This window comes from Ovis canadensis, chromosome 24 (genome assembly GCF_042477335.2).
Source record: "Ovis canadensis isolate MfBH-ARS-UI-01 breed Bighorn chromosome 24, ARS-UI_OviCan_v2, whole genome shotgun sequence".
NCBI lineage: Eukaryota > Metazoa > Chordata > Mammalia > Artiodactyla > Bovidae > Ovis > Ovis canadensis.
In genome coordinates, this window is record NC_091268.1 from 51691685 (window position 1) to 51715143 (window position 23459).

At 45.7% G+C, this 23459-nt stretch overlaps 1 protein-coding gene and 1 non-coding gene across 6 annotated transcripts; one reads left to right on the forward strand and one right to left on the reverse strand.

Annotated features, from left to right (window-relative positions):
• Nucleotides 1-95: 95 nt before the first annotated feature.
• On the forward strand, nt 96-20502 carry TRIM4 (tripartite motif containing 4). 5 transcript variants are annotated; one of them, XR_011252825.1, is made up of 7 exons: nt 96-2711; nt 7919-8014; nt 8692-8922; nt 9929-9951; nt 10207-10304; nt 16089-17584; nt 19253-20502. XR_011252825.1 is itself a non-coding variant. In XM_069571186.1 (6 exons), the coding sequence occupies exons 1-6, from the start codon at nt 2319-2321 to the stop codon at nt 16673-16675; spliced, it is 1428 nt and encodes a 475-aa protein (XP_069427287.1). In that variant the 5' UTR covers nt 96-2318; the 3' UTR covers nt 16676-20502. The 5 variants fall into 5 exon arrangements, 1 of the variants encoding a protein (XP_069427287.1); XR_011252826.1 differs by having other exon boundaries at nt 16089-17556; nt 19279-20502; XR_011252828.1 differs by having other exon boundaries at nt 16089-17556; nt 19284-20502.
• TRNAV-CAC (transfer RNA valine (anticodon CAC)) lies at nt 4709-4781 on the reverse strand. Its single transcript has one exon. It is a non-coding gene; the product is annotated as a tRNA-Val (tRNA).
• Nucleotides 20503-23459: the final 2957 nt, after the last annotated feature.

Genomic DNA, 23459 nt, shown 5'->3' on the forward strand with positions numbered 1-23459 from the left:
CACACCACAGATACTCGTGTTTGCATCAGTAACAGATAAGAGCACCTCTTCTTGGTTGGCTCATATTTACGACTCAGATTCCTTCTCTCTTTTTTTCCTTCTTTTTTTTTATTTTTGGCTGCACTGTGTAGCGTGTGGGACTCAGGATCTCAGTTCCCCCCACCAGGGACCAGGAATGGAACTTGGGCTCCATAGTGTAGGTGCAGAGTCCTAACCACTGGGCAACCAGGGAATTCCTGCAGATTCCTTCTCAATATGGTATTCCAATTCACAAAGAAAATGCAGCTATGCATTTTATAATTTAAACATTTAAGACATTCTGTAGAACTTCCATCAAAGCCCCAAAACAGTGATCACGGGAACCCCCTTTCCAAATCATCTGATCATACCGTCAGTAACCGCTTATGGAGCATATTACAGGAAAGGCAGTGTCTGATTTTGGGACACAAGAAGAATGAGACATTTCTTCCGTAAGAAAAGGAATAGAGTGGGAAGAATAAACAACTGAGCACCTCAGAAACACAAGATCAAAACTCCATCGAGGAGAAACAAATAGTTCCCCGAGACAGGCAAGCATCTTGCTTGTTGAAAGCCTCAATGGATGCTCCTTTGGAGAGCAAAATGGTTGCTGTCTTCACGTTGGGTACCAAAAGTCAATTCATTTGTGCTTCTGAATCTTTTTTTAAAAAATTATTTATTTCATTTTCGGCAGTGCTAGGTCTTGGCTGCTGCGTGGGCTTTCCTCTAGTTGTGAAGAGCGGGTATTACTCTCTAGTCGTGGTGCCCAGGCTTCTCAATGTGGCGGCTTCTCTTATGACAGAGCACGGGCTCTAGAGTGCCAGCGGCTCTAGAGTGCCAGCTTCAGTGGCGGCGGTGCATGGGCTCAGCAGTGGTGGGCCCCAGGCTCCAGAGCATAGTTGTGGCGCACCGGCTTAGTGGCTCTGAAGTACGTGGGATCTTCCCAGACCAGGGATCAAACCCATGTCTCCTGCATTGGCAGGCGGATTCTTTACCAGTGAGCCACCAGGGAAGCCCCCCATGCTTCTGAATCCTAAGCGCTCCCATTTAAACACCTGATTTCTTTCCACTCTCCCGGTCCCATTAGGTCTTTCACAACATCCTCACCACAGCTACAGCTTCAGCTCCACTCTCCAGGTACTGCTCTCACACCCTGGTCTTGACCTTCTCAGGTGGGAGGGTCAGGAACAGCTCTAGCACCAGCAGCTACTCCTTCCTAGCATCTTAGACAACAGCGGCTCACAGATCACCCACAAGCTGACACAGAGCATCCTCAGCCTACAGACTTCCTCTGCATCGAACCACCTAAAATACTGCTTGGAAGTCTCAAACCTGGAGGAAACCATCTAACCCTAGGTTCTTCCCCCTAACTTAATTATTAGAACCACTATCTGCACTGCTGAGTGTGCCCATGCCCTGAGGTTGGGCTTCCTCTTCCTGGTGTGTCCCCTGTGCTGGGGAAGAAAGAAAAATCAGGGTGGTAGGGTGATCAGATGGCTCCCCACTAGGTCGTGGGGGCTAAATATTCCCTTTCCTGCTCGCCTCCCAGAAAGCTGGCTCTCCAGTCGGCCCAGGAGACTCCAGGAGAGTTGAGCTTTGAGTGGGTGGGTTTTGTGGGAGTAGCAAGAAATCCTGCCTTTTGAGCATCTCAACTAGACCTCGGGGTTGGAGGTCAAGAGCGGGTTCCTTCCCTGTGTCTGTGTTTCTGTACGTCTGTCTTTGTATTGACAGAATGAAGCTGAACAAAAAAGGACAACTTCAGAAAAAGCCAGCCTGTGGGGCAGGGCGCCTCCTTAGCCCCACTTCCAGCGGGGCTGCACAGACGCCCCCAGCCCCAGGTCCTTCGCCTGGCCCGCCACGCCGCTAGGGTGTACCTCGCCCGGAACGCCCTTCTGGGCAGCAGCTAGCCTAGGATTCTAGACCCTAAATCTTCTGGGAGCAGCCGGCGAACCGGAAGGACAAGTTCATTAGCGCCTCCCAGTTTGGTTCCACCAGCAGCAGCTGCAGCTGCGGTAGCACCACCATCCTCCCGCGCGCCCCGCAAACCGACGCGCGCCTCGAAGCCTCTCTAGGCTTCCCGGGGGACTTCCGCTTCGCTCTTGTTGGTCCCGTCGCAGCCCGCCGTCCTGTCACTTCCCACCGGCCGTCTTCGTGCGGAAACCCAAGGGCCGCCGCCCCCGCGCAGCCCCGCAGCCCCGCGCCCCCGCTGGATCGCGAACCCCGGAGGAGATTCGGCGGCCGCGGGTCCGAAGGCCACCGCCCGCCGCCCGCAGGCGTCTCATCCGGGACAGAGGGGCGGCATGGAGGCCGAGGACTTCCAGGAGGAGCTGACCTGCGCCATCTGCCTGGACTATTTCGCGGACCCGGTGTCCATCGAGTGCGGCCACAACTTCTGCCGCGGCTGCCTGTGCCGCACTTGGGCGCCGGGCGGCAGCCCCGTCCGCTGCCCCGAGTGTCGGCGGCCGTCGGCGCCCGCCTCGATGAGGCCCAACTGGGCCCTGGCCCGGCTGACCGAGAGGATGCGGCGCCGGCGCCTGGGCCCCGTGCCCGCGGGCCTGTGCGGCCGCCACTGGGAGCCGCTGCGGCTTTTCTGCGAGGATGATCAGCGGCTCGTGTGCTTGGTGTGCAGGGAGTCGCAGGAGCACCAGGCCCACACCATGGCCCCAGCCGACGAGGCCTGCAAGAGCTACCGGGTGAGCCGGCCGTTTTCGGGGCTGGGCTGCTGGTATATGCCCTGGGAACCTTTACTGTCTGCACTGGAGGCATAAACCTACCCTCACCCCCAACCCTGACAGGCTCAAAAAAGTTAAGAGACTCACAGATCAGAGCTGGAGTTTAAAACTGGAATCGGGAGGGCGGTGGGGGCTCAGTCATCACCGAAAAACTTTCCAGGGACTGGCCTCCCGGCAGCTCGGTCATCCTGAGAGGTTATACACCAGTGCTGTCCAATAGAAACAAAAGGAACCAGGCACATCTGTTATTCAAAGTTTTTCTAGTGGTGAAAAGAAACAGGTGATGCTAATTTTAAACTCATTTATCCAAAATATCCAACATCGATATGAAAATTATCAATGTGATATTTTAACTTTTTCATGATGGGCCTTTGAATCTGTGTGTGCTTTACATTTACACACATCAGTTTGGGCTCTCCATATATCAGGAACTCACATGGCTAGTGGATGCTGTATTGGACCGTACAGGTTTGTGCCTACAGATGTCATCAACAGCTGATGATTTGGAAAAAGCCTGGCTTGGAGGGATAAGTCTAGATTTTGTTACTAGCTTTATCAGTTGGGAAGATCACTTAATGTTTGAATTTGGAGATTCCCTGTTCTACCTATCTTATGGGTTAAGAAGCTTCAGTTAAATAAATCAGTTTATCATACTCTGTTCCAGCCACCCTGGCCTTCCTGCTTTTGTTTCAAGCCTGTTCTCTCTCTCTACCCATACCTTCTGTGCTTTAGATCCTTTTAGATTTTAGCTTGAAGACCTTCCTTGATCATCCTTTCCAGACTAGCCCCACCCCCTTCCATTACTGAAGGTGTCACTCCAGTGGTCTCCATCTGAATTGGTATCTAGTAAGTACTCGTTGAAAACATGAATGTAATGATATAAGTTAAAGTGTATTGTAAACTGTCAAATGCTGTTCATTTTTATCAGCTGACTATAAACAGGAAACATGCAAAATTAGGCTAGAAAGTGTATATTCATTTCTTTATTCAGTAGCCTTTATTGGTGCTTCCTGTATGCTGGGCGTTGTTCTAGACTCTGGGCATAAATGGATGAGAAAGACATGGGTCTTGTCTTGTAGGGGATGTAAGCATGTAGACCAGTCATTTCAGTGTGAGTTATCAACACACAGAAGGTCTGAGATTAAGAGGCATCAGACAAGAGTGAGGATCACCTTTACAGAGGAGTGAAACATGAGCCCGCTCTTGATGGATGAGGTTGCTCTTTGCTCTAGGAGGGTGGCACATGGGAGGGAGGCTGGTGGGACTTGAAGCTGAAGAAAGAGACAGGGTCTGCATTGTGGAGGATCTTGTTCACCACACTGAAAAGCCTGAGTTTCTCTTCCACCAAATCGGGATCACTGAAGGATTTTAAGGCAAGGGAAGCTATGATCGGCTCTCAGTTCTTTTGTTTTACCAAGTTCATTGTGGCATCCACGGGGGATGAATGCGAAAGACCCAGGTAGGTTGTTGTTGCACCATTTGAAGCAGGAGGCCGTACGGCCTGAACCAGTGCAGGACAGGGGTCCTGGAGAAGAGGAGGGTGTGAATTAATTACGAGCTGGACTGAGTAACATTGTGACTAATTGTAGTGATGGGTCAGGCAGAGAGAGGAGTCTAGGACCTCAGTCCGGATGTCTGGTGCTCATTGGGGACACGGTGAGAGTGAAGTAACTGTGACATGAAATCCAGGGAGCAGGGACAGGAGACAGGGGACATAGGAGACTAGAAACACAGCATTTTAGAATTATCAGTCTATCCTTTTTTTTTCTTAGATTATTTTATTTTAGATTATATATATATATATATATATTAGATTATATATTTTTAAGCTTTTGCTTTAAAAAAAATTTTATTTATTGTTGTTTAATTGGCTGTGCCAGGTCTCAGCTCTGGCACATGGGATCCTTGATCTTGGTTGTGGCACGCTGGATCTTTTATTTGTGGCATGTTTGATCTAGTTCCCTGACCAGGGATTGAACCCGGGCCCCCTACATTGTGAACACAGAGTCTTAGCCACTGGACCATCAGGGAAATTCCCAGGATTGGTCCTTTTCTGCACCTTCTTCTGCGTAATCACTGCCGTCAACCCACATTCATCCCCACCCCAGCTGGTGCTCGTGGTAAAGAACCCGCCTGCCAGTGCAGGAGATGGAAGAGATATGGGTTGGATCCCTGGGTGGAGAAGAGCCCCTGGAGGAGAGCATGACAACACACTCCAGTATTCTTGCTTGGAGTACCCCATGGACAGAGGAGCCTGGTGGGCTACAGTCAGTAGGGTCTCAAAGAGTCAGACACGACTGAAGTGACTCAGCACATACACATCCTCACCCCGAGTTAACTTGAAAAACATTGGGTTGCTCTTGGGTAAAGCTGCCCTGTTTCCATCATCCCATTCTCAGCACGTGCACTGTGTCATAAATGTTTGGAGCTCCCTAAGTCTGTGGAAAATACCCCCATCTGTGCCCACACCTGAGCCCTGCAAACAGTGCTTTCTCTTAGGGTCTGAGCCCCTAAGCACCGCATCCAGGAAACCTGCTTTGATGAATTCCTAGCCCACTCTGCTTGCTCTCTTGGGGGCCACACCAGTGGCTCAGGATACACATTAGAGCCACCTGGAAGCACTTTTAAGACATTCTGATATACAGATAGGATAGAGACCATGGACCTACATCTTAGTACCTTCACAGAGGGAAGTATTCCAGAGCAGAAGTTGCCTTTCATGGAGTCGTTGATGGTGGGAGAGAACGAGAGAACACATAGAGAGAAATAGCTTCATAAACTTCAGGGAGCAAAGTGTTTTTTTGGAAAAGGCTTCCAAGCCCAGCATCTCTTTACTTCAAGCCCACATTTGGTCTGTTGACCCTGGGAACTAATCCCTTCGTTGCTATTAACTCATTTAAGAAATACTTCTTGAGCCGCCCGTTTTGTGTCAGATGCGGTACTATAGTACCAGACCCAGGAAAGGAACAGTGCTGAAGAGACCATGGGGCGTGCAGTCTGCCTGGGGTTGGGGCAGGAGGTAAACAGTAGACAGACAATCACAGATGATGATATGTGCCATGAATAGTGTGCCACGCCAGAGACGAGACGAGGGCTCAATAAGGGCACAGGCAGTCTTCTCTGAAGAGGTGGCCTTTCAGCTGAGGCTTGGTGATCAGCTATCAGAGGAACTACGGGAAGCGCATCCCAGGCAGTGGACAGCAAATTCAGACCCTGAGGCTGGGAAGAGCGGGACATCCCCATGACACGGAAGCAAGAGCGATGCCCCCGAAGCATGATCAGCAAGGGGAAAAGTAGCGCGAGATGAGTTGGGAGATGCAGGCAAGGGTGGCGTTCTGTCGGACCGCGGGGCGGCTGAATTTCTCGGTGATGAGGGAAGCCAGTGGAGAAGCTCAGCAGGGGACTGACGTGACGTGGCTGGTCTTAGAAGATTCTGGCTACTCTGAGGACATTGGCTGAGAGATGAGCAAGACTGGAAATAGGGAGACCGGTCATGAGGCTGTTGTATTGATAGCTGTCCGGACAAGAGGTGGTTTGAACAAGGAGGTGGCTGGGGGTGGCAAATAGGCAGATGGGCAGATTTGACATGTATTTTGGAGGTAAGACCTACTTTCTTGGATTGGATGCAGAGGTTACAATGATTGAAATTCACAGAACCTCAGAGCTGGCATGGTGTGTAAGAGAAGACCATCTACTGTGGTTGCCTTCATCTTCTAGGTAAGGAAGCTGCAGCCCAGGAAATGTGTGAGACTGACTTAACCACAGATCCATAGCTAGTTGGTGAAGGCCTAGACTGAAACTCAGATCTGATTTGAAGTTTTGTGTCATTTAAACTACATGATCACAAGTCAGAAAATGTCTTCATTCTATAAATGTATGTTCTTTTGTTGTAGTTCTGTATAAACACAAAAGTCTGAAGTTAAATGAAGAAAAAGTGATTTTTTTGAACTTGTGGGTCTACCCAGCTTTGAAATGCTCTGTGTTGCCCTCCCGCCACCTTGTGGCAATTTCTGTTACTGCAGGGAAGAAGTTTTCTAATCTCCCCAAAGGGTTTTCTCAGGGGACCTCTTTAGAGCCCAGCTGTGGCAGGATACACACATGCATAGGCAGAGTCTTGGGTAAGGGGACAGCATAATTCACGCACACTGGAGTTGCTAAGGGCTTTTAAAAATGGAAAAATTCTGTTTCAAATATATTTTCATTAGCAAACAAAAGTGAAAATTTAAAAAATGTTCTTAGTCACATTCAGAGGAGCTGTTTATCTCATTAGAGGCTTCACACGCACATGAGGTTTGACCCTGATATGTGCCGTCTCTAACCTGTCTGCCTCTGCCTCTAAGGTCCTGCCTGACATTCTGCTACTAGCTGCCCTGCAGCTTACTCTGTTGATTCTAATTGGCTCGATTTTTTTTATAGCTTATTTGGTTTTTTTAAATTACAAAAGGATATATGCTTGTAGAAATCCAAACAAAACAAGTTTATTAAATTTCTAGTTCTCCCTCCGACTCCCTCCACCATTCCTATTCCCTAGAAATAAGCAATGTTAATAATACCTAGTTATATTTCTTTCCAGATTGTCTTCTATTCAATTATAAACATACACAGTTACACAGACACGTGTATATTTGTTTTTTTCAAAACAGAATTATAGCAAGAGCTGAAATTGATGTAGAGTATCAGTGTATCATAATTCCCCACTGATGGATAATGAAGAATGCTGCAATAAACATTCCTATATATATTATTTTTACTAGTGTTTTATTGGATATTATTATTAGAAATAGGATTATTGCATATTTTAAATACTATTAAATCTTGCCAATTGCCCTTCAAAAAGGTGGGAACTTTAAAAAAAAATTTATTTCTTTATTTTAATTGGAGGATAATTTCTTTACTAGATGGGATCTTTCTGTTTTCCTACTAGTATGGTGCCAGAGGCCTTCTCCCTTGCTGGCGCTGGGTACTCATTAATTTTTGTCTACTTAACGACCAAACTTGATGTAGTGTTTTGATGACTTGAGAGCAGCCTAGTTCTCTGCATTAGCCTGTGGCTCTTCAGCATCTTCTCAGTCTCATCCCATGTTTAGCCGAGGTGACTTTTAGCTCTTGAACAAGCAAGGTGCTGGAAGAGATGATTTTTTACTTAGGCATGCTTCTTCTGCTGGCAGGAGAAACTTCTGAAGACTCAGTCTAGTCTGACAGCCAAGATGAAGAAAGTCATACATTTTCAGGACATGGAAGTGAAGAATGCTGCAGAGTGGAAGGTAATAGCAGAAGGAGCTGGGTATTTCTTGCCCTTGGTCCTTTCAGCCTGAGGCTGCTCAAGGGCTTTGGCTGGGAAGAGCTCACAGGGTCTCACCAGGTGTCAGGCTGACAGAACAGGAAGCATTGATCTCTGCCGTGGCTTTGGACCACACGCGTTCCACACCCTTCATCCTCGGACCTCAAGGGTGGTGCCCCCTTCCTTCCTGCAGTCCTTCTGGGTTGGCTTCTGAGGTGGGTGTTGATTTGGGTCTATGGCATTGTGGAAAGCAAATGAACTTTCCCCCCAGAGCTGTTGTCCCCAGTTGGGAGGTATGATGTGGGTACGCACCTGTATGTCTAAGATTTACCACCACTAAACCCTAGGTGTTCTGAGGGCTAAATTAAATAATAGGTGTGAAAGTGCATTTTAGTTTAAAAACTATATGAACAAGGCCTGACGATCAGTAGTAGAAACTCAGATACTACAAAGAATGAGTTAGTACTGTAAAGGCTAGTACAAAGATAGTAAGCAGGCGTAGAGAAAGGAGTGGAGGAAATTTGTAGGCCGTGAGCAGGAGCTTTTCTGGAGGAGGTGATTTGGATGAAAGGATCCTGGACTATTGGGGAGTCACATGCAGGGAATTTAGGAGGAAGGACCAGGCAGAGAAAGGACTGAGCCAGTCTCTTGTGGCTGCAGGAGAAGATGAAGAATCAGCGAATGAGAGTCATCGCGGAGTTTGCAAAGCTGCACGTCCTCCTGACTGAAGAAGAGCAATTGTTTCTTCAGGGACTGAGGCAGGAAGAAGAGGAGACAAAGAAGAGGCAAAGTGAGAACATATCTAGGCTCAACCAAATGATCACTTCTTTGAAGAAGCTCATCCTAGAGGTGAAGGAGAAGAGCCAGAGCTCCACCCTGGAGCTGCTCCAGGTGAGACCAGCAGGGAAGGGCATAGTCTCTGTCTTGATGGAATTGCCCACATCACTAACTCATCTCCCTCTTGTCTTTAGAGCTGAGTGTCCTTCCTGGTGAGTGGGTTTAGTAGAAGACATGTTTTTTTCTCTTTTGCTAATTGTGTTACTATTTTTATTATATAATTAAAGAGTCAAAGATTTACTTTCCAAAGGAAATTAATGTGAAGTTTAGGTTCGATGAGCTCAGGTAATATGAGATACTTAAATTCCAAGAACTGTCTAGAACGTTTACAACTTGCTTGAGCAGTGGAGCTCCAATTCCATATCCAAACATATATCACAGCAGAGTCTTTTGAAATAACACATTTCTTTTGTATGTGAATTCTTTCATTTAGCATGATGATCTTGAGGTTCATTCATGCTGGAGCATCGTATCATATTTGCATTCCCTTTTTATTCCCAAATAGTATTCCATTGCAGAATATACCACATTTTGTATACCTGTTCAGCAGCTGATGGACATAACCCAAATGTCATTATGAAGGGTTCTGCCTTAATATTTGTGTGCCATTCTTTGTGTGGACATATGTTTCCATTTCTCTTGGCTAAGTAGTAGGAGCAGAATTGCTAGGCGATATGGTATATTTATATTTAACTTTTTAAGAAACTGCCTTTTTCCAAAGTGGCTGAACCATTTTGTATTCCCACCACATCCTCACTAACACTTGTCTGTGATTGAAAGAGTGTAGATGGAGAAGTAGACGGAGAGCCAGGAGACAGCTCATGTCTTGGTGCCAAAGGAGGAAGGGGAGGGTTTCGAGGAAAGGATGGGTCCACATTGTTAAATAGGGCAGAGGGCTCACACGAAAAAAAGACTGCCTCGTGTTAACCCTGTTGGGCTTGGCAGCAGGTGATCATGTGTGATGCTCACAAGAGCAACTGACAGGAAAATCCCTGCTCACCAAGTGGAGTAGCAGATCTCACAGGAGGGCACATAACTCCTTTCTTTCTTCTCTTCACAGAATCCAGCAGAGGTGTTGACCAGGTGTGAGCGCTTTCCTTCTTACGGGTGGTTGAGCAGATTGTAAAGATACAGGCCAAGCAGAGGGGAAAGGAGGCACCAAGCAGAGGGTCCGTGGGCACCGACGTGAGGGGCCGAAGGGGAGGAAGCCTGCGTGCCTGCACCAGGAGGAATGGGAGGGCAGTCTGAGCTCTGGGCTGGAGCCTTCGGGTGCGGGCTGGGGGGTCTTGGCCGTCCTGTTTGTCTCCTGAGAAGAGCAGCCTTCTGCGCTTTTCCTAGGTGTGAGAATCAGGACGTGAGCTATTCCTTTGAAGACCTCACGGTGAAGACTGTGTGCCGGCTTCCGATGATGAAGGAGATGCTGAAGCGATTCCAAGGTGAGCAGTTTCAGGGAGCTGGAGCTCGGAGAAGGAACGAGAGGGGTCTGCAGAGGGAGGAGGGAGCAGAGCGCGCAGCCAACAGGAGGGCCAAGAGAACGGTAAATAAGCACTTAGGGATGAAAGAATATGCGCTTCCCTGAAGAGCCATCCGTGTAAAGGCAAAGGATGTTAGGATGTTAAAGGTGCTAGTTACACAAAAAGCAAGGGACCTGTTCTTTCTAAGAACACAAGCAAGCTGGGGAGACAGACATACCGCTTAGTGCAGAACAGCGGGGCCCCACGTGTGCCAGTGGCGAGTGAAATATCCCGGAAGTGCAGATGACAGCCTCTCTGTTGGGGCAGAGTGAGGAGGTTTTCACGGCACAGGTGTCAGTTGTTTGGGACTTTGAAGGATAAGTAGGAGTTTGCCAAGCAGAAAGTGAGAGGCAGCTTCCAAACAGAGGTGGCAGCGTGAGCTGAGACGTGGAGAAGATAGAGGGGAGGGTGTCTGATAAGACTCAGCATAAGGGGCATACGGGGAAAGGCAGGAACGAGGTTGAGAAGGGGAGGGTAAGAATGACCGGAGGTAACCTGACCAGCTCTCAGAGAAGCGCCAAGGCCTGTGCGTGACATGAAGCTGCATTCTCAAGTGCCCATCCCTGATCAGGAGCCACGCTGTAGATGCCCACTTCCAGATAAAATGAAGCGACAGGGCACTGGACTTACTCCTGAGATGTAGTTGACCAAAGATATCCAAAATAGGCAATACATGAAACCACAGTTTTTAAAACACTGAACAGCAGGCAATGAAGGACAGTGATACACGGGGAATGTGAACCGAATGAGCCGAGTCCTACGACGGCCCCAGCCTCCAGCCTTGAGGGTTTCCAGGTGACCTCAGGGAAGGTAACACAGGGGGAGCCAGGTGGACTGCCTGAGTTGAGGAGTGGTGCTGAGGGTCCAGAACAAAGCAGTGGGAGTTTCCAGAGTGCTGGAGAGGAGAGAGCTGGACAGGGAGAACCCTGGTGGTTTACAGAGACGTCCTGTGAACATTCAGGAGAGGACTGATCAGCACGTGCTTGTGAAGAGTTACCCGAGGTTGAAGGAAATTTTCAAATTGGTTAGAAGAAGCAGTTCCTGGTGCTCTCACAGGGCCAGGAGCAATGTCTGTTCCTACCAGCCCCTGGCAAGCTCTTAATTCATGGGGCACTGGGTAGAGCACTCAGGAAAATCTTGCCTCATCAGTGGGGATAATTAACCCTTCGCTGAGCACTGCTCTGGACCCACTTTACATGTCAGGAAAGCAAGACCCAAAAGGATGAAATTATTTCCAAGTAACTGCATCCCAGGACAAAGCTCAAGAAGGTGGATAGGTATTTTAAAAATGAGTCTCCAGCAATGTACAGTCACAATGTCTGGCATCCCATCAGAAATTACCAGGCAGGCAAAAAGGTAGGAAACATGACGTGGTGAGGAGAATAATCAATTGAAATTGACTCAAGATTGACCAAGATGGTAGCATAAACATAGAAGAACATTAATGCAGTTATTGCAACTATTTTGTAAAGATGCATATTATGGACAGGGGAGATATTTAAAAAAAAACAACCCAGGTCTGACTTCTGGAGATGAAAACTATGAGATGAAGAATAAGCTGGTTGGGGCTAATAAGTGATTGGACACGAACTTGAAAAGATGGAGCAGTCAAAACTATGCAAAATGAAACAGAGGAAAAAAAAAATGAAAGCCTCCTCAGTGAGCTGTGGGCCACCTTCATGCAGCCTTTTGTCTGGTAACTGGGATCCCTCAGGGAGAGCAGAAGAATAGGGGTGAGCCAGAAAAACAGCTGGAGAAACAGTGACTCAGCTCTCCAAATTTGATGAAAACTGTAAGCACACACATCTAAGAAATTTAGCAAGTTCTAAATGAGGAAGATGATGAAAACCACACCAAAACCAGTGACAAAGGTGAAATTTTAGATGCAACAACTAGAAAAGGACATGTTACATACTGTGGAACAAGGTGGAACAAAGATAAAGATGACATCCCAGTGCTCATTGGAAGCAGTGCTAGTGAGCAAGAACTTTAAAAGACTGAAAGAAAAAGACTGTTTACCTAGAATTTTATTCCTGGCAAAAATACACTTCAGAAACAAAGGTGAGATAAAGATGTTTGCAGATATCCAGAAACTGAAGGCGTTTACCAGACCAGCACTGTAAGAAATGTTAGCGGAAGTCCTTCAAGCAGAAGGAAAATGATACTGGATAGAAGTCAGATCTATACAAAGGAACAAAAGGTCTTCCAAAGTGGTAATGATGTAAAGAAATATCTATTTTTGTCATTATTTAAGTCTCATTAAAGGTGATAGGGATGGCTAATGCCTGTGGTAATTTGATTGGGTGCTCAGATATTTGGTCAAACATTGTTTTGGGTATTGCTGTGAGTGTTTTTAGATGAGGTTAACATATAAATCAGGAAACTGGAGGAAAGCAGATTGATTTCCATAATGTTGGCAAGCCTAATCTAGTCAGTTAAAGGCCTGAGTAGAACAAAAGGGCTGACTTTCCCCCATGAACAAGGGACTTTTACAGCAGACTGCCTTCAGACTCCATCTGCAGCTTTGGTTCTTCCTGCCTTTGGTTCCTTCCTGTGGAAGGAACTGGAACATTAATTTTCCCTGAGTCTTTCTGCTGTTACACACCATGGATTTGGACTTGGCAGTCAGCATGATCACATGGGCCAGTTCCTTCTAATCTCTACAAGTACCCACATATCCTATTGGTTCTATTTCTATGGAGAAGCTTGACAAATACAGTAGTTGTTTAAACAAGCAGAAAAATAATATATTCTTTTATTTTATAACAACAAGAACATGAATGTTGGGAGGGGAGAAATGAAGGTATACTGTTATACATTCTTACATGTGAAGTGGTACAATATCACTTGAAGGTAGGTTGTTAAGTGAAAGGTGTACCTTTGTAAACTTTATAGCAACCACTAGAAACGAAGTTATAGCTAATAAGTCAACAAAGTAGATAAGGTGGAATCATTATTAAAAAAATACTTGGTTAATCAGACAGAAGGCAAAAAAGAGGAAAAAAGGACAGGTAGAAAATATAGCAAAATGATGGGTACGAACCTAATCATATTAAGTATAAATGGTCTGGATATCCTAATTAAAAGGGAGCGACTGATTGGACTGGATAAAAAATGCAAGACCCAACTAACTGTATGCTGCTAGAAACACACATTAAATACAAAGACCCATACATGTTATGAGAAAAGATACATCATGCTAACATTAGTCAAAAGTCTATTGGTTATATTATTATCAAATAGATTTCAGAGCAAGGAATATTACCAGAGATGAAGAAAGTCATTTCCTAATGATAAATGGGTCAGTTTATCAGGAGGATATAACAGTTCTGAACATTTATATAGTTAACAGAGCTTCAAAATATATTAAGCAAAAACTAATAGAGCTGCAAGGAGAAATAGACACATTCACAATTGCAGTTGGAATTTTCAATACCTTTTAAAAATAAATTTTAGAACAAGCAGGCAGAAAATCATCAAAGACAGACTGAATAAAACTATCAGTCAACTTGACCACCCTGTTATTTATAGAATACTGCCCCAAACAACAGCAGAATACACATTCTTTCTGCATGTACATGGAACATTTCCCAGGGTAGAACAAGGTGGGCCATAAGACATCAGTATTCAAAGGGCTTCCTTGGTGGTTCAGATGGTAAACAATATACCTGCATTGTGGGAGACCTGGGTTCAGTTCCTGGGTTGGGAGGATCCCCTGGAGGAGGACATGTAACCCACACCAGTATTCTTGCCTGGAGAATCCCCATTGACAAGGAGCCTGTGGGCTACAGCATTCAAAAGGATTCAGGCCGTGCAAAATATGTTCTTTGACTACAGTGCATTTTGAAATCAGTAAAAACAAAAAGAAAAAGCTTTGATAAGTCCCCAAATGTTAGGAAGCTAAATGACACACTTCTCAATAATCCATGAGCTAAAGGTGAATCAAAAGGCAAGTTAGGGAGTACTTTGAATGAAAAGGAATTTGTGGGGTACCACTAAAGCAATACTTAAGAGGGAATTTATAGCACTAGTCACATGTAACACAAAGGAATTTCTTCAACCAGTGATACCAGCTTCTACCATAAGACATTAGAAAAAGAAGAACAGATAAAGCCCTAAAGAAACAGGATGGAAACAATTAAAAATCAGAGCAGAAATTATTGCAATAGAATACAGAAAAACAGCAGAAAAATTAGTGGAACCAAAAGTTGTCTCTTTGAGAATTTAAATTTTATTGAAATATATTTTAAGCAGAATGACTGGAAGAAAAAAAGACATATTACTAGTATCAAGAATGAGAGGGGCATCATCACTACAGCTTCTGTAGATGCTAAAAGGATAATAAGAAATATTATGAGCAACTTTATGCTGATAAATCTGACAGCATGGAAGAAATAGACAAAGTCCTTAAAAGACTCAAATGACCAAAGCTAACTCAAGAGAAAATAGATAACTGGAATAGTTTTATTCATGTTACAGTTAGAAACCTTCCCAAATGGCTTCACTGGTGATTTCACCAAACATTTAAGAAATATTTATTCTATACAAACTCTTAACAAAAAATTGAAGAGACTATTCCCAACTTGTTCTATAAGACCTGCATTACCATGATACTAAAATCAAAGATATTACAAGTAAAGTGAACTATAGGTCAATGTCCCTCATGACAGAGGAATTTGAAAGAAAATTTTAGCAAGTTGAATTCAATTATGTATAATACATCACAACCAAATGGGATTTATCGCAGAAAAGCAGGTTTGGTTTAATATTTGCAAATCAGTGTAATTCACCACATTAGCACTTTAAAAAAGATCAATTTGATCACCTCAGTAGATGCAGGAAAAAGAAACCTTTGTCAAAATCTAACATCTATGTCGATTAAGAAAAACAAAACAAAACACAGCTCTCAGCAAACTGAAGAGATATGGAAGGTTTGGGAGGGAAGAGAATTAGGAGGCAGGCCAGGGAGGAAGTTACAGACACAGTTGCTGAAGGTCTGAAGGCAGACAATGGCGATGGGAGAGGAAGGGAAGAATCCGAGGGACCATCTCAGAGGCAGAATTGATAGGACTTGGTGATTCATTAGCCAATGAGGGTCAGAGGGGAAGAAGAATCAAATAAGGTTAAGATTTCCAAGTATGAGCATTTGGGTGAAGGTCATGTCCTTAAGCCTTAGAGAGCAGAGAAAACAAGATGTGTGCTTGTGAGGGAGGATTAGTCTCAAGAGAAGGGAGGGGGATTTTGAGGCTCTGAATTCGGTTTTGAGTTACCTGCCGGGGGCTTGTAGAGATGGTCAGCAAGCCACTAGAACCAGTAGAGAGAGACCTGGGATGACACCTGTGTGTTCCTGTACAAAGAACCAGCCAGGTGACAGCCTTGGTTCTGGTACGGATTCAGCAAGTCAGTATTATCGTTTCTTCAAATTTTATGTTGATGGTGAAGACTTGGGGCCGAGGAATAATAAGCTCCCATTTTCTAGGCTGTAGTCTGAGAGCCAAAGGGAAATGAAGACTTCAGGTTGCTAATGCAAACTGTGGCTTGCTAAGTCCAGCTGAGGAGCAGTTGAGGGGGCAGTGAGGTGTCTCATTCCTAACATCCTTGATAGGAGGAGAAGGATGGAACTGAAGCTGGGACAGATGGGCATTTCTGGAGCAGGGTTCGTGGTCAGCTCTTCATCACTGATCTCAGCTCTCATTTTCTCTGCAGTGGCTGTAACTCTGGCTGAGGACACCGCTCATTCCAAACTTGTCTTCTCCCAGGAAGGGAGATACGTGAAAAACGGGGCATCAGCCAGTTCTTGGCCACTATTTTTTACAGCATGGAGCTACGCCACCGGATGGAGGAATCCGCAGAGGACCACAGGCTTTGTGGAGCGATTTCAGCACTTACCCTGCGTTTTGGGGAAAAATGTTTTCACTTCAGGGAGACATTACTGGGAAGTTGAGAACCGAGGCAGCCTGGAGGTGGCAGCGGGGGTGTGTCGGGAGGACATCATGGGGACCCCTGGTGGCTCCACAATGTGCCCCAAGGCGGGAATCTGGGCTGTTTGCTGGAGTTCTGCTGGCTGTCGGCCCCTGTCAGGCACCTCCGTGAGTCCTAGCAAGCGAGAGCCCGCTCTCCAGCGGGTGGGAGTTTTCCTGGATCACGGGGCTGGGGAGGTCTCCTTCTACAACGCCGTGGACGGGGAGCACCTGCACTCGTTCCCCTGCTCTTCTAGCTCGCGCCTCCGGCCATTTTTCTGGTTGAGTCCATTAGCATCTGTAGTCATCCCCCCAGTGACTGGTGGGAAATGAGGTGATTCTCTTCGCCTTGTACCCCAGGCTGGGGACACTCATTGCTTGGCCCTCATCTTTGACTTCATGCGTTTCCATCCTGGGTGGTTCATTCAGATGCCAGCCTCGTGTTCTGTTCAGCCCCCTGCATGTCCTGTGTGTAGGCAGATGTGGAAGACCCCGTGGGGTACCTTTCCGGTAGCCACTTTGAGCACTTTTCCCTCCCTCTCTTCTGCTTCCTCCTAATTGAACTGTTCGGGATGTGCACTCCACGTGCTCCAGGAGAGGCAGGCCCATGGGAGGGAATCCTGGCCAGTGAGGTCGGGTGAGAAATCCTTCAGGGTGCTTCTGGGGAAAGTTCTTTAGCTTTTAGAAAGAGATGTTTGGGAAGACATAGCTCATCCGACATCAGCAGCTGTACTGGAGTGAGAGGAGCATGGTAACCATGGACTCGGAAGGAGAAATGTGGTCTTTGTTGGCTCCATGCAGCAGCTGGAATCTCCCGAATCCTGAGTTGCTTGTTACATGGGACTGTTGCTCCTTGTGTGAGGCAGTTTCAGTTGCATTTTGGTCATTTGCAGGCTGACGTGTCCTAACCGGTGCTTACATAGCGCGGATATCCCACAGTGTAGGTTTATCTCACTTTTTTGCCAAAAGTTGATAGATTTATAGACTCTCTTTCTGTTCAGTCATATACTTCCTTTTCTTTCCAGTAAGTACCGGTATCTCGCCTTCTCCTGGATTGGAAAACTGAGGCAGCTTGCCCCTCTGCCTGGGCTGTCTCTTCACCCAACCACGTCTCTGCCTCCAAGCGTTCACTGTGCTTTCCCTTCGTCAGATTCGTATACTGTGTGCACAAGGTTATTAACATCATCTGGCAAATGTTGGGAAACACTTGTTAAGTATTTGCGCTGGGCTAACCCCACTCCAGTACTCTTGCCTGGAAAATCCCATGGATGGAGGGGCCTGGTGGGCTGCAGTCCATGGGGTCGCGACTGAGCCACTTCACTTTCACTTTCATGCCTTGGAGAAGGAAATGGCAACCCACGCCAGTGTTCTTGCCTGGAGAATCCCAGGGATGGCAGAGCCTGGCGGGCTGTCTTCTACAGGGTCGCACAGAGTCGGACACGACTGAAGCGACTTAGCAGCAGCAGCAGCAGCCTTTTCATGTAATGCCCCCATGTGACTTTCACAGCAGAGATGGAAAATTAAAAAGTACTGCTAATAACCACCGCTATTAACCATTTTAATGTGTTTCCTTCTCAACTTTGAATAGATGTTCTGGCAGTAATTTAACACAGCTTCTTAACAAAACTTCCAGCCCCCTCCCTAACCCCTCTCCCCTCCTATGTCCCAGCCCATCCTGGCTTGTCTTCCTTTTCAGCCTGAGCAGTGCCCCTCATTCAGTGATCTCTGCTGAGTTCTCCTTAACTCTCCAAGATACTTGCTCTTATGAGTTGATTTCTGTCCTCCAAAGAAAAGGATATCACAGATAGGACTCACAGTCCTAGCTGTGAGTGTGACCTCATTTGGAAATTAAGATGAGGCCATTAGTGTGATGGCCTGCATGGGAAGGAAATCCAAAAAAGAGGGGACATACATATACATATAGCTGGTTCCCTTTGTTGTACAGCAGAAACTTAACAGTGTAAAGCAATTATACTCCAATAAAAATTAATTAAAAAGATGAGGCTGTTAGGGTGGGTCCTAATCCAATATGACTGATATCCTTAGAGGGAATCTCGTAAACACAGATGCTCGCACGTGGAAATGCCACGGGACACAGAGGGAAGATGGCCGTGGAAGAGGCCGGAGTCATGCTGTCCCAAGGCAGGGAAAGCCTAGGGCTGCCAGAAGCTGGAAAAGGCGAAGAATCCTCGCCTTGAAGCTTCTGAGGGAGCTTGGCCCTGCCAACATCTTGATCTCAGACTTTCAGCCTCCAGAATTGTAAGACAGTAAACACACTTCTTCACCGGGGAAACTAGCTCTGGGAGGAGCAGTGAAGCCTCCCCAGAAGACAGTTTGGCAACCACTGTTTATCCTGTGCTTTCTCAAAGTGATTTTTTTTTTTTTTCTGGCTGTGCTCTCAGCTTGTGGGAGCTTAGTTCCCCCACCAGGGATTGAACCCAGGCCCTTGGCAGTGAGAGGATGGAGTCTTAACCACTGGACTGCCAGGGAACTCCCTCGAGGTGCTGTTGACCATCTCCGATGCTGACCGAGCCTTCCCCTGCCCCCCAGAATCGGTGGGTCCATGCACTGGTGCTGTAAGCTGCCCACTCGCTGGGGCCCTGGATAAAGTTCTGCCAGAGCCTTTTCCTCCGGAGGCCAGCCTTTGTTGTGGAAAGCACTGCGCACAGATCTCCTGGGCTTTCTGCTCCTCTGCTGCTAAGCTGCTAAGTCACTCCAGTTGTATCCGACTCTGTGCGACCCCATAGACGGCAGGCAGCCCACCAGGCTCCCCCGTCCCTGGGGATTCTCCAGGCAAGAACACTGGAGTGGGTTGCCATTTCCTCCTCCAATGCATGAAAGTGAAAAGTGAAAGGGAAGTCGCTCAGCCATGTCTGACTCGTAGCGATCCCATGGACTGCAGCCTACCAGGCTCCTCTGTCCATGGGATTTTCCAGGCAAGAGTACTGGAGTGGGGCGCCATCGCCTTCTCCGTTCCCCCCTGCCTAAAGCCAGGAGGGGATTGTTCTCAGCTTTTCACTCTGAGAATCTGGTGGGGTGCCTGGAGGCAAAATCCAGGAAAATAGGCAGCTCTCCCAATACTGCAGCTCCCCCAAAGCTTCTTACTTTTAAGCTAGACCACACTGCGCTACCAGCAGTCTGTCAAAACTGTCATTTAAGTATGCCCACTAGGTGATGGCTCCGGTGGATTTTGGTTCTCTGTTAAGCAGATCTCAGCTTCGAGTCTGTGGATTTGTCTGTCTTTCCAGATTTGGGGGTGCAAGTTTGCCATGCAACCTCAGTTCTCTGATGGGCCCCCCAAAAGCCAATGATTTTCAGTCTTTTCATCTTTTTCACATCATAATGATGTGTTTATGATTTCCAAATTCTTTACATGTCAGAGCTGAAACTGGAAGTATTCTTTTATGATATTAAAATAGGTGGCTCATAGAGCACTGTAATGGTTAGTTTTATGTGTCAACTGAGTTAAGGGATGCCCAGAAAACATTATCCATTGGTAAAACATCTTTTGGTGTGTCTGTGAGGGTGTTTCCAGAAGAGATTAACATTTGAATACACAGACTGATTGAAGAAGATTGCAGAGACCATGGCAGGTAGGCATCGCCCAGTCAGTTGACACCTGAACAAAAAGTCAGAGGAAGGGCCAATTTATTCTCTGTTTTAAACTGGGACATTCATCTTTTTTTGCCCTTGGACATCAGTGCTTCAGACTTGGGCTGGGACTTACATCATCAACCCTCTGATTCGTGGGCCTCTGGACCTCAACTGGAACTTATGCCATCAGCTCTCCTGGTTCTCAGGCTTCTGGACGTGGACAGAATTAAACCACCAGCTTTCCTGTTTTTTAGCTCTCAGCAGGTTGTGGAACTTCTTGTCCTCCACGAGCACAGGAGCCAGTGGCCAGTGATCTATTCTATTAGTTCTGTTTTACTGAAGAACTGTGACTAATACATCCTCATATAGTCGAGTCTTGCTTTTTTTCCTAAACAGTGTGTCAATTCTTAACTGTTACTTTTAATCCACTCACCTTTAAAGTTACTATGTATAGTTGGATTAAAATATACCATTTTGCTAGCTGTTTTCTGTTAGTTTCTTCTATTTCTTCCCTTTTCTGCCTTCTCTAGTTTTATTATTTAAAAAATAAAGTTGATTTTATCTCACTTATTTTTTGTACTTCTTTTAAAAGCTTTTGAGTCAGGCCATAGAGTTTACAATATACATTTTGAAAAATCTGAATCTACCTTCCAATAGTGTTATTTCCTGTGTGCTGAAAGACTTGGAAACAGTGTTGGTTCCCGGTCCTTGTTCCCTTGTCATTATAGATTCACTCTTAGGTGTGCAATAACCACCCAATACATTGTTACTATTAATGCTTTAAAGACTTGCTTTAAACATCTTCCTTTGGTATGCTGAAAAATGTTAAGGTGGTATGAAATGACCAAAAAGAGTAGAAGAAATCCAGGTAACTGAAGAATCATAAGAAATTTTGGAAAGATGTTTGTAATAGAATACCCATCCTGATGACCTAGAAGTTATCAGCATTCAGGCAGCCAGTAGAGACTCTCAGGAAAGAAAGAAAATCAGAGCTCCTCTGGAGTCTGGATGCTGAGAGTACAGCCCTTAATTCTTGGTGACCTAGATAGTATTGAAAAGCAGAGACATTACTTTGCCAACTAAGGTCCGTCTAGTCAAGGCTATGGTTTTTCCAGTGGTCATGTATGGATGTGAGAGTTGGACTGTGAAGAAGGCTGAGCACTGAAGAATTGATGTGTTTGAACTGTGGTGTTGGAGAAGACTCTTGAGAGTCCCTTGGACTGCAAGGAGATCCAGCCAGTCCATTCTGAAGGAGATCAACCCTGGGATTTCTTTGGAAGGAATGATGCTAAAGCTGAAGCTCCAGTACTTTGGCCACTTCATGCAAAGAGCTGACTCATTGGAAAAGACTCTGATGCTGGGAGGGATTGGGGGCAGGAGGAGAAGGGGACGACCGAGGATGAGATGGCTGGATGGCATCACGGACTCGATGGATGCGAGTCTGAGTGAACTCCGGGAGATGGTGATGGACAGGGAGGCCTGGTGTGCTGCGATTCATGGGGTTGCAAAGAGTTGGACATGACTGAATGACTGAACTGAACTGAACTGAACTGGGCTCCTTTCAGGGCTGAAAGAAAGAATGCAGGAGATGGGTGATTCTGCAGTGGGAAAGATCTCCTGAGTCAAGGGGACCGTGGTCCTCTGAATGAACCCGTTCTTCTCCAGTTCTGCCGTTACTGGTGTCGTGGTGCAGGCCCGCAGAATGCTTGTAGACAGGTCTCATTCTTGGTTTCTCATTCAGCACGATGCACACACTTTCAAGTTGTGCTTCTTTATCCATTGTAAAAACCTCTGGCTTTTGGTCTGAGGTTGTCAGACCACTTTCAAACAAGTTGTCACTTTGTGGGTAGTGAAAGACTTTTTGCTGCTGCTAAGTTGCTTCAGTCGTGTCCGACTCTGTGCGACCCCATAGATGGCAGCCCACTGGGCTCCCCCATCCCTGGGATTTTCTAGGCAAGAATACTGGAGTGGGTTGCCATTTCCTTCTGCAATGCATGTCTTCACTTAATGAAAATGGATATTTTGGAATTTGCTTAAATCCCCGCCCCCCCCCCCCCCCCACCCAATCCGGGACTTCGCTGGTGGTTCAGTGGTTAAGACTCGGCTTCCCAATGCAGGGGGCGTGGGTTCAGCCCCTGGTTGGGAAACTAAGATCCTACATGCTGTGCAGTGCAGCCAAAAAGAAAAATTAAAAACAAGTTTTTCCTTTCTGTTTTTTTCTTTGTTACTATTTTCCTGCCTTCTTTTGGTTTAATAAAATATTTTAAAGTTTTACTTTATTTCAGTTATTGGATCTTTAAAGAGCTATACCAAGTTTAAAAGTAATTTTAAATTTGGCATTTTGGTTAATTACTTTTCAATACAGTGGGGAAATTTATAAGCCTTTTCAATAAGTGGTTTTTGGAAAACTGGATATACACATAAAAAAGAAGAAATCAAGTCCTTATCATAGACCACATACAAAAATCAACTAAAAATGGTTAAGTAGTTAAATGTAAGACCCCAAAGATAAAAATTCTAGAAGAATAGAGAAAAAGCTTAAAATTGGCTTTGGTAATGACTTCTTGAATATGACTCCAAAAAGCACAGGCAACAAGAGCAAAAACAAACAAGAAAGATTATATCAAAATAAAAAGCTTCTGCACAGCAAAGGAATTAATCAACAAAATGAAAGGGCAACCTGCAGAGAGAGAGAAAATATTTTTGAACCATAATCTGATAAAGGATTAATAACCAAAATATATAAGAAATTCCTACAACTCAAAAACAAGATTAAATAAATGACCTTATTAAGGATAGGCAAAAGGTCTGAAGAGACATTTTTCCAAAGAATATTTTTAAACCTCAATCTGATAAAGGATTGTGCTCAGTCACTCAGTCATGTCCAATTCTTTGTGACCCCAAAGACTGTAGCCCACCAGGTAATATCAAAATATATAAGGGATTCCTACAACTCAATACCCCAAATTAAATGATCTTGTTAAGGATGGGCAAAAGACCTGAAGAGACATTTTTCTGAAGAAGACATTTTCCCAAAAATCATTTACAAGAAAAGATGCTCAACATGAACAATCATCAGGGAAATGCACGTCAAAACCACTAAGCTCACACCTGTTTGGATGGCTCTTATCAAGAGAATAAAAGATTACGACAAACAGAAGAGGTTCCTCAAAAAAGTAAACATTGAACTACCATGTGATCTAGCAATTCCACTCCTGACTCCATGTCCAAAGGACCTGAAATCAGTACCTCAAAGATGGACCTGCACTCACATGTTCACCGCAGCATTACTGACAACAGCCGAGACACGGGAGCAGCCCAAACGTCCGTTATCAGGCGAGTGGATAAAGAAAGCGTGGTGTGTACATACAATGAAATGTTATTCCGCCTCACAGGAAATCCTGCCATTTGTGACAGGATGTATCTTGATAAATGTTTCATATGCACTTGAAAGATGTGTATTATTCTTTTGTTGAATGGGATGTTCTCAATTAGGTCTAGTTAGTGAATAGCGCTTATTATT

Coding starts and splice junctions, on each gene's coding strand:
- TRIM4 (XM_069571186.1), top strand. CDS start 2,319: ATGGAGGCCGAGGACTTCCAGGAGGAGCTGACCTGCGCCATCTGCCTG. Junction 8,923..9,928: donor CCACCCTGGAGCTGCTCCAG/GTGAGACCAGCA, acceptor TTCTCTTCACAG/AATCCAGCAGAGGTGTTGAC. Junction 10,305..16,088: donor GATGCTGAAGCGATTCCAAG/GTGAGCAGTTTC, acceptor TTTTCTCTGCAG/TGGCTGTAACTCTGGCTGAG.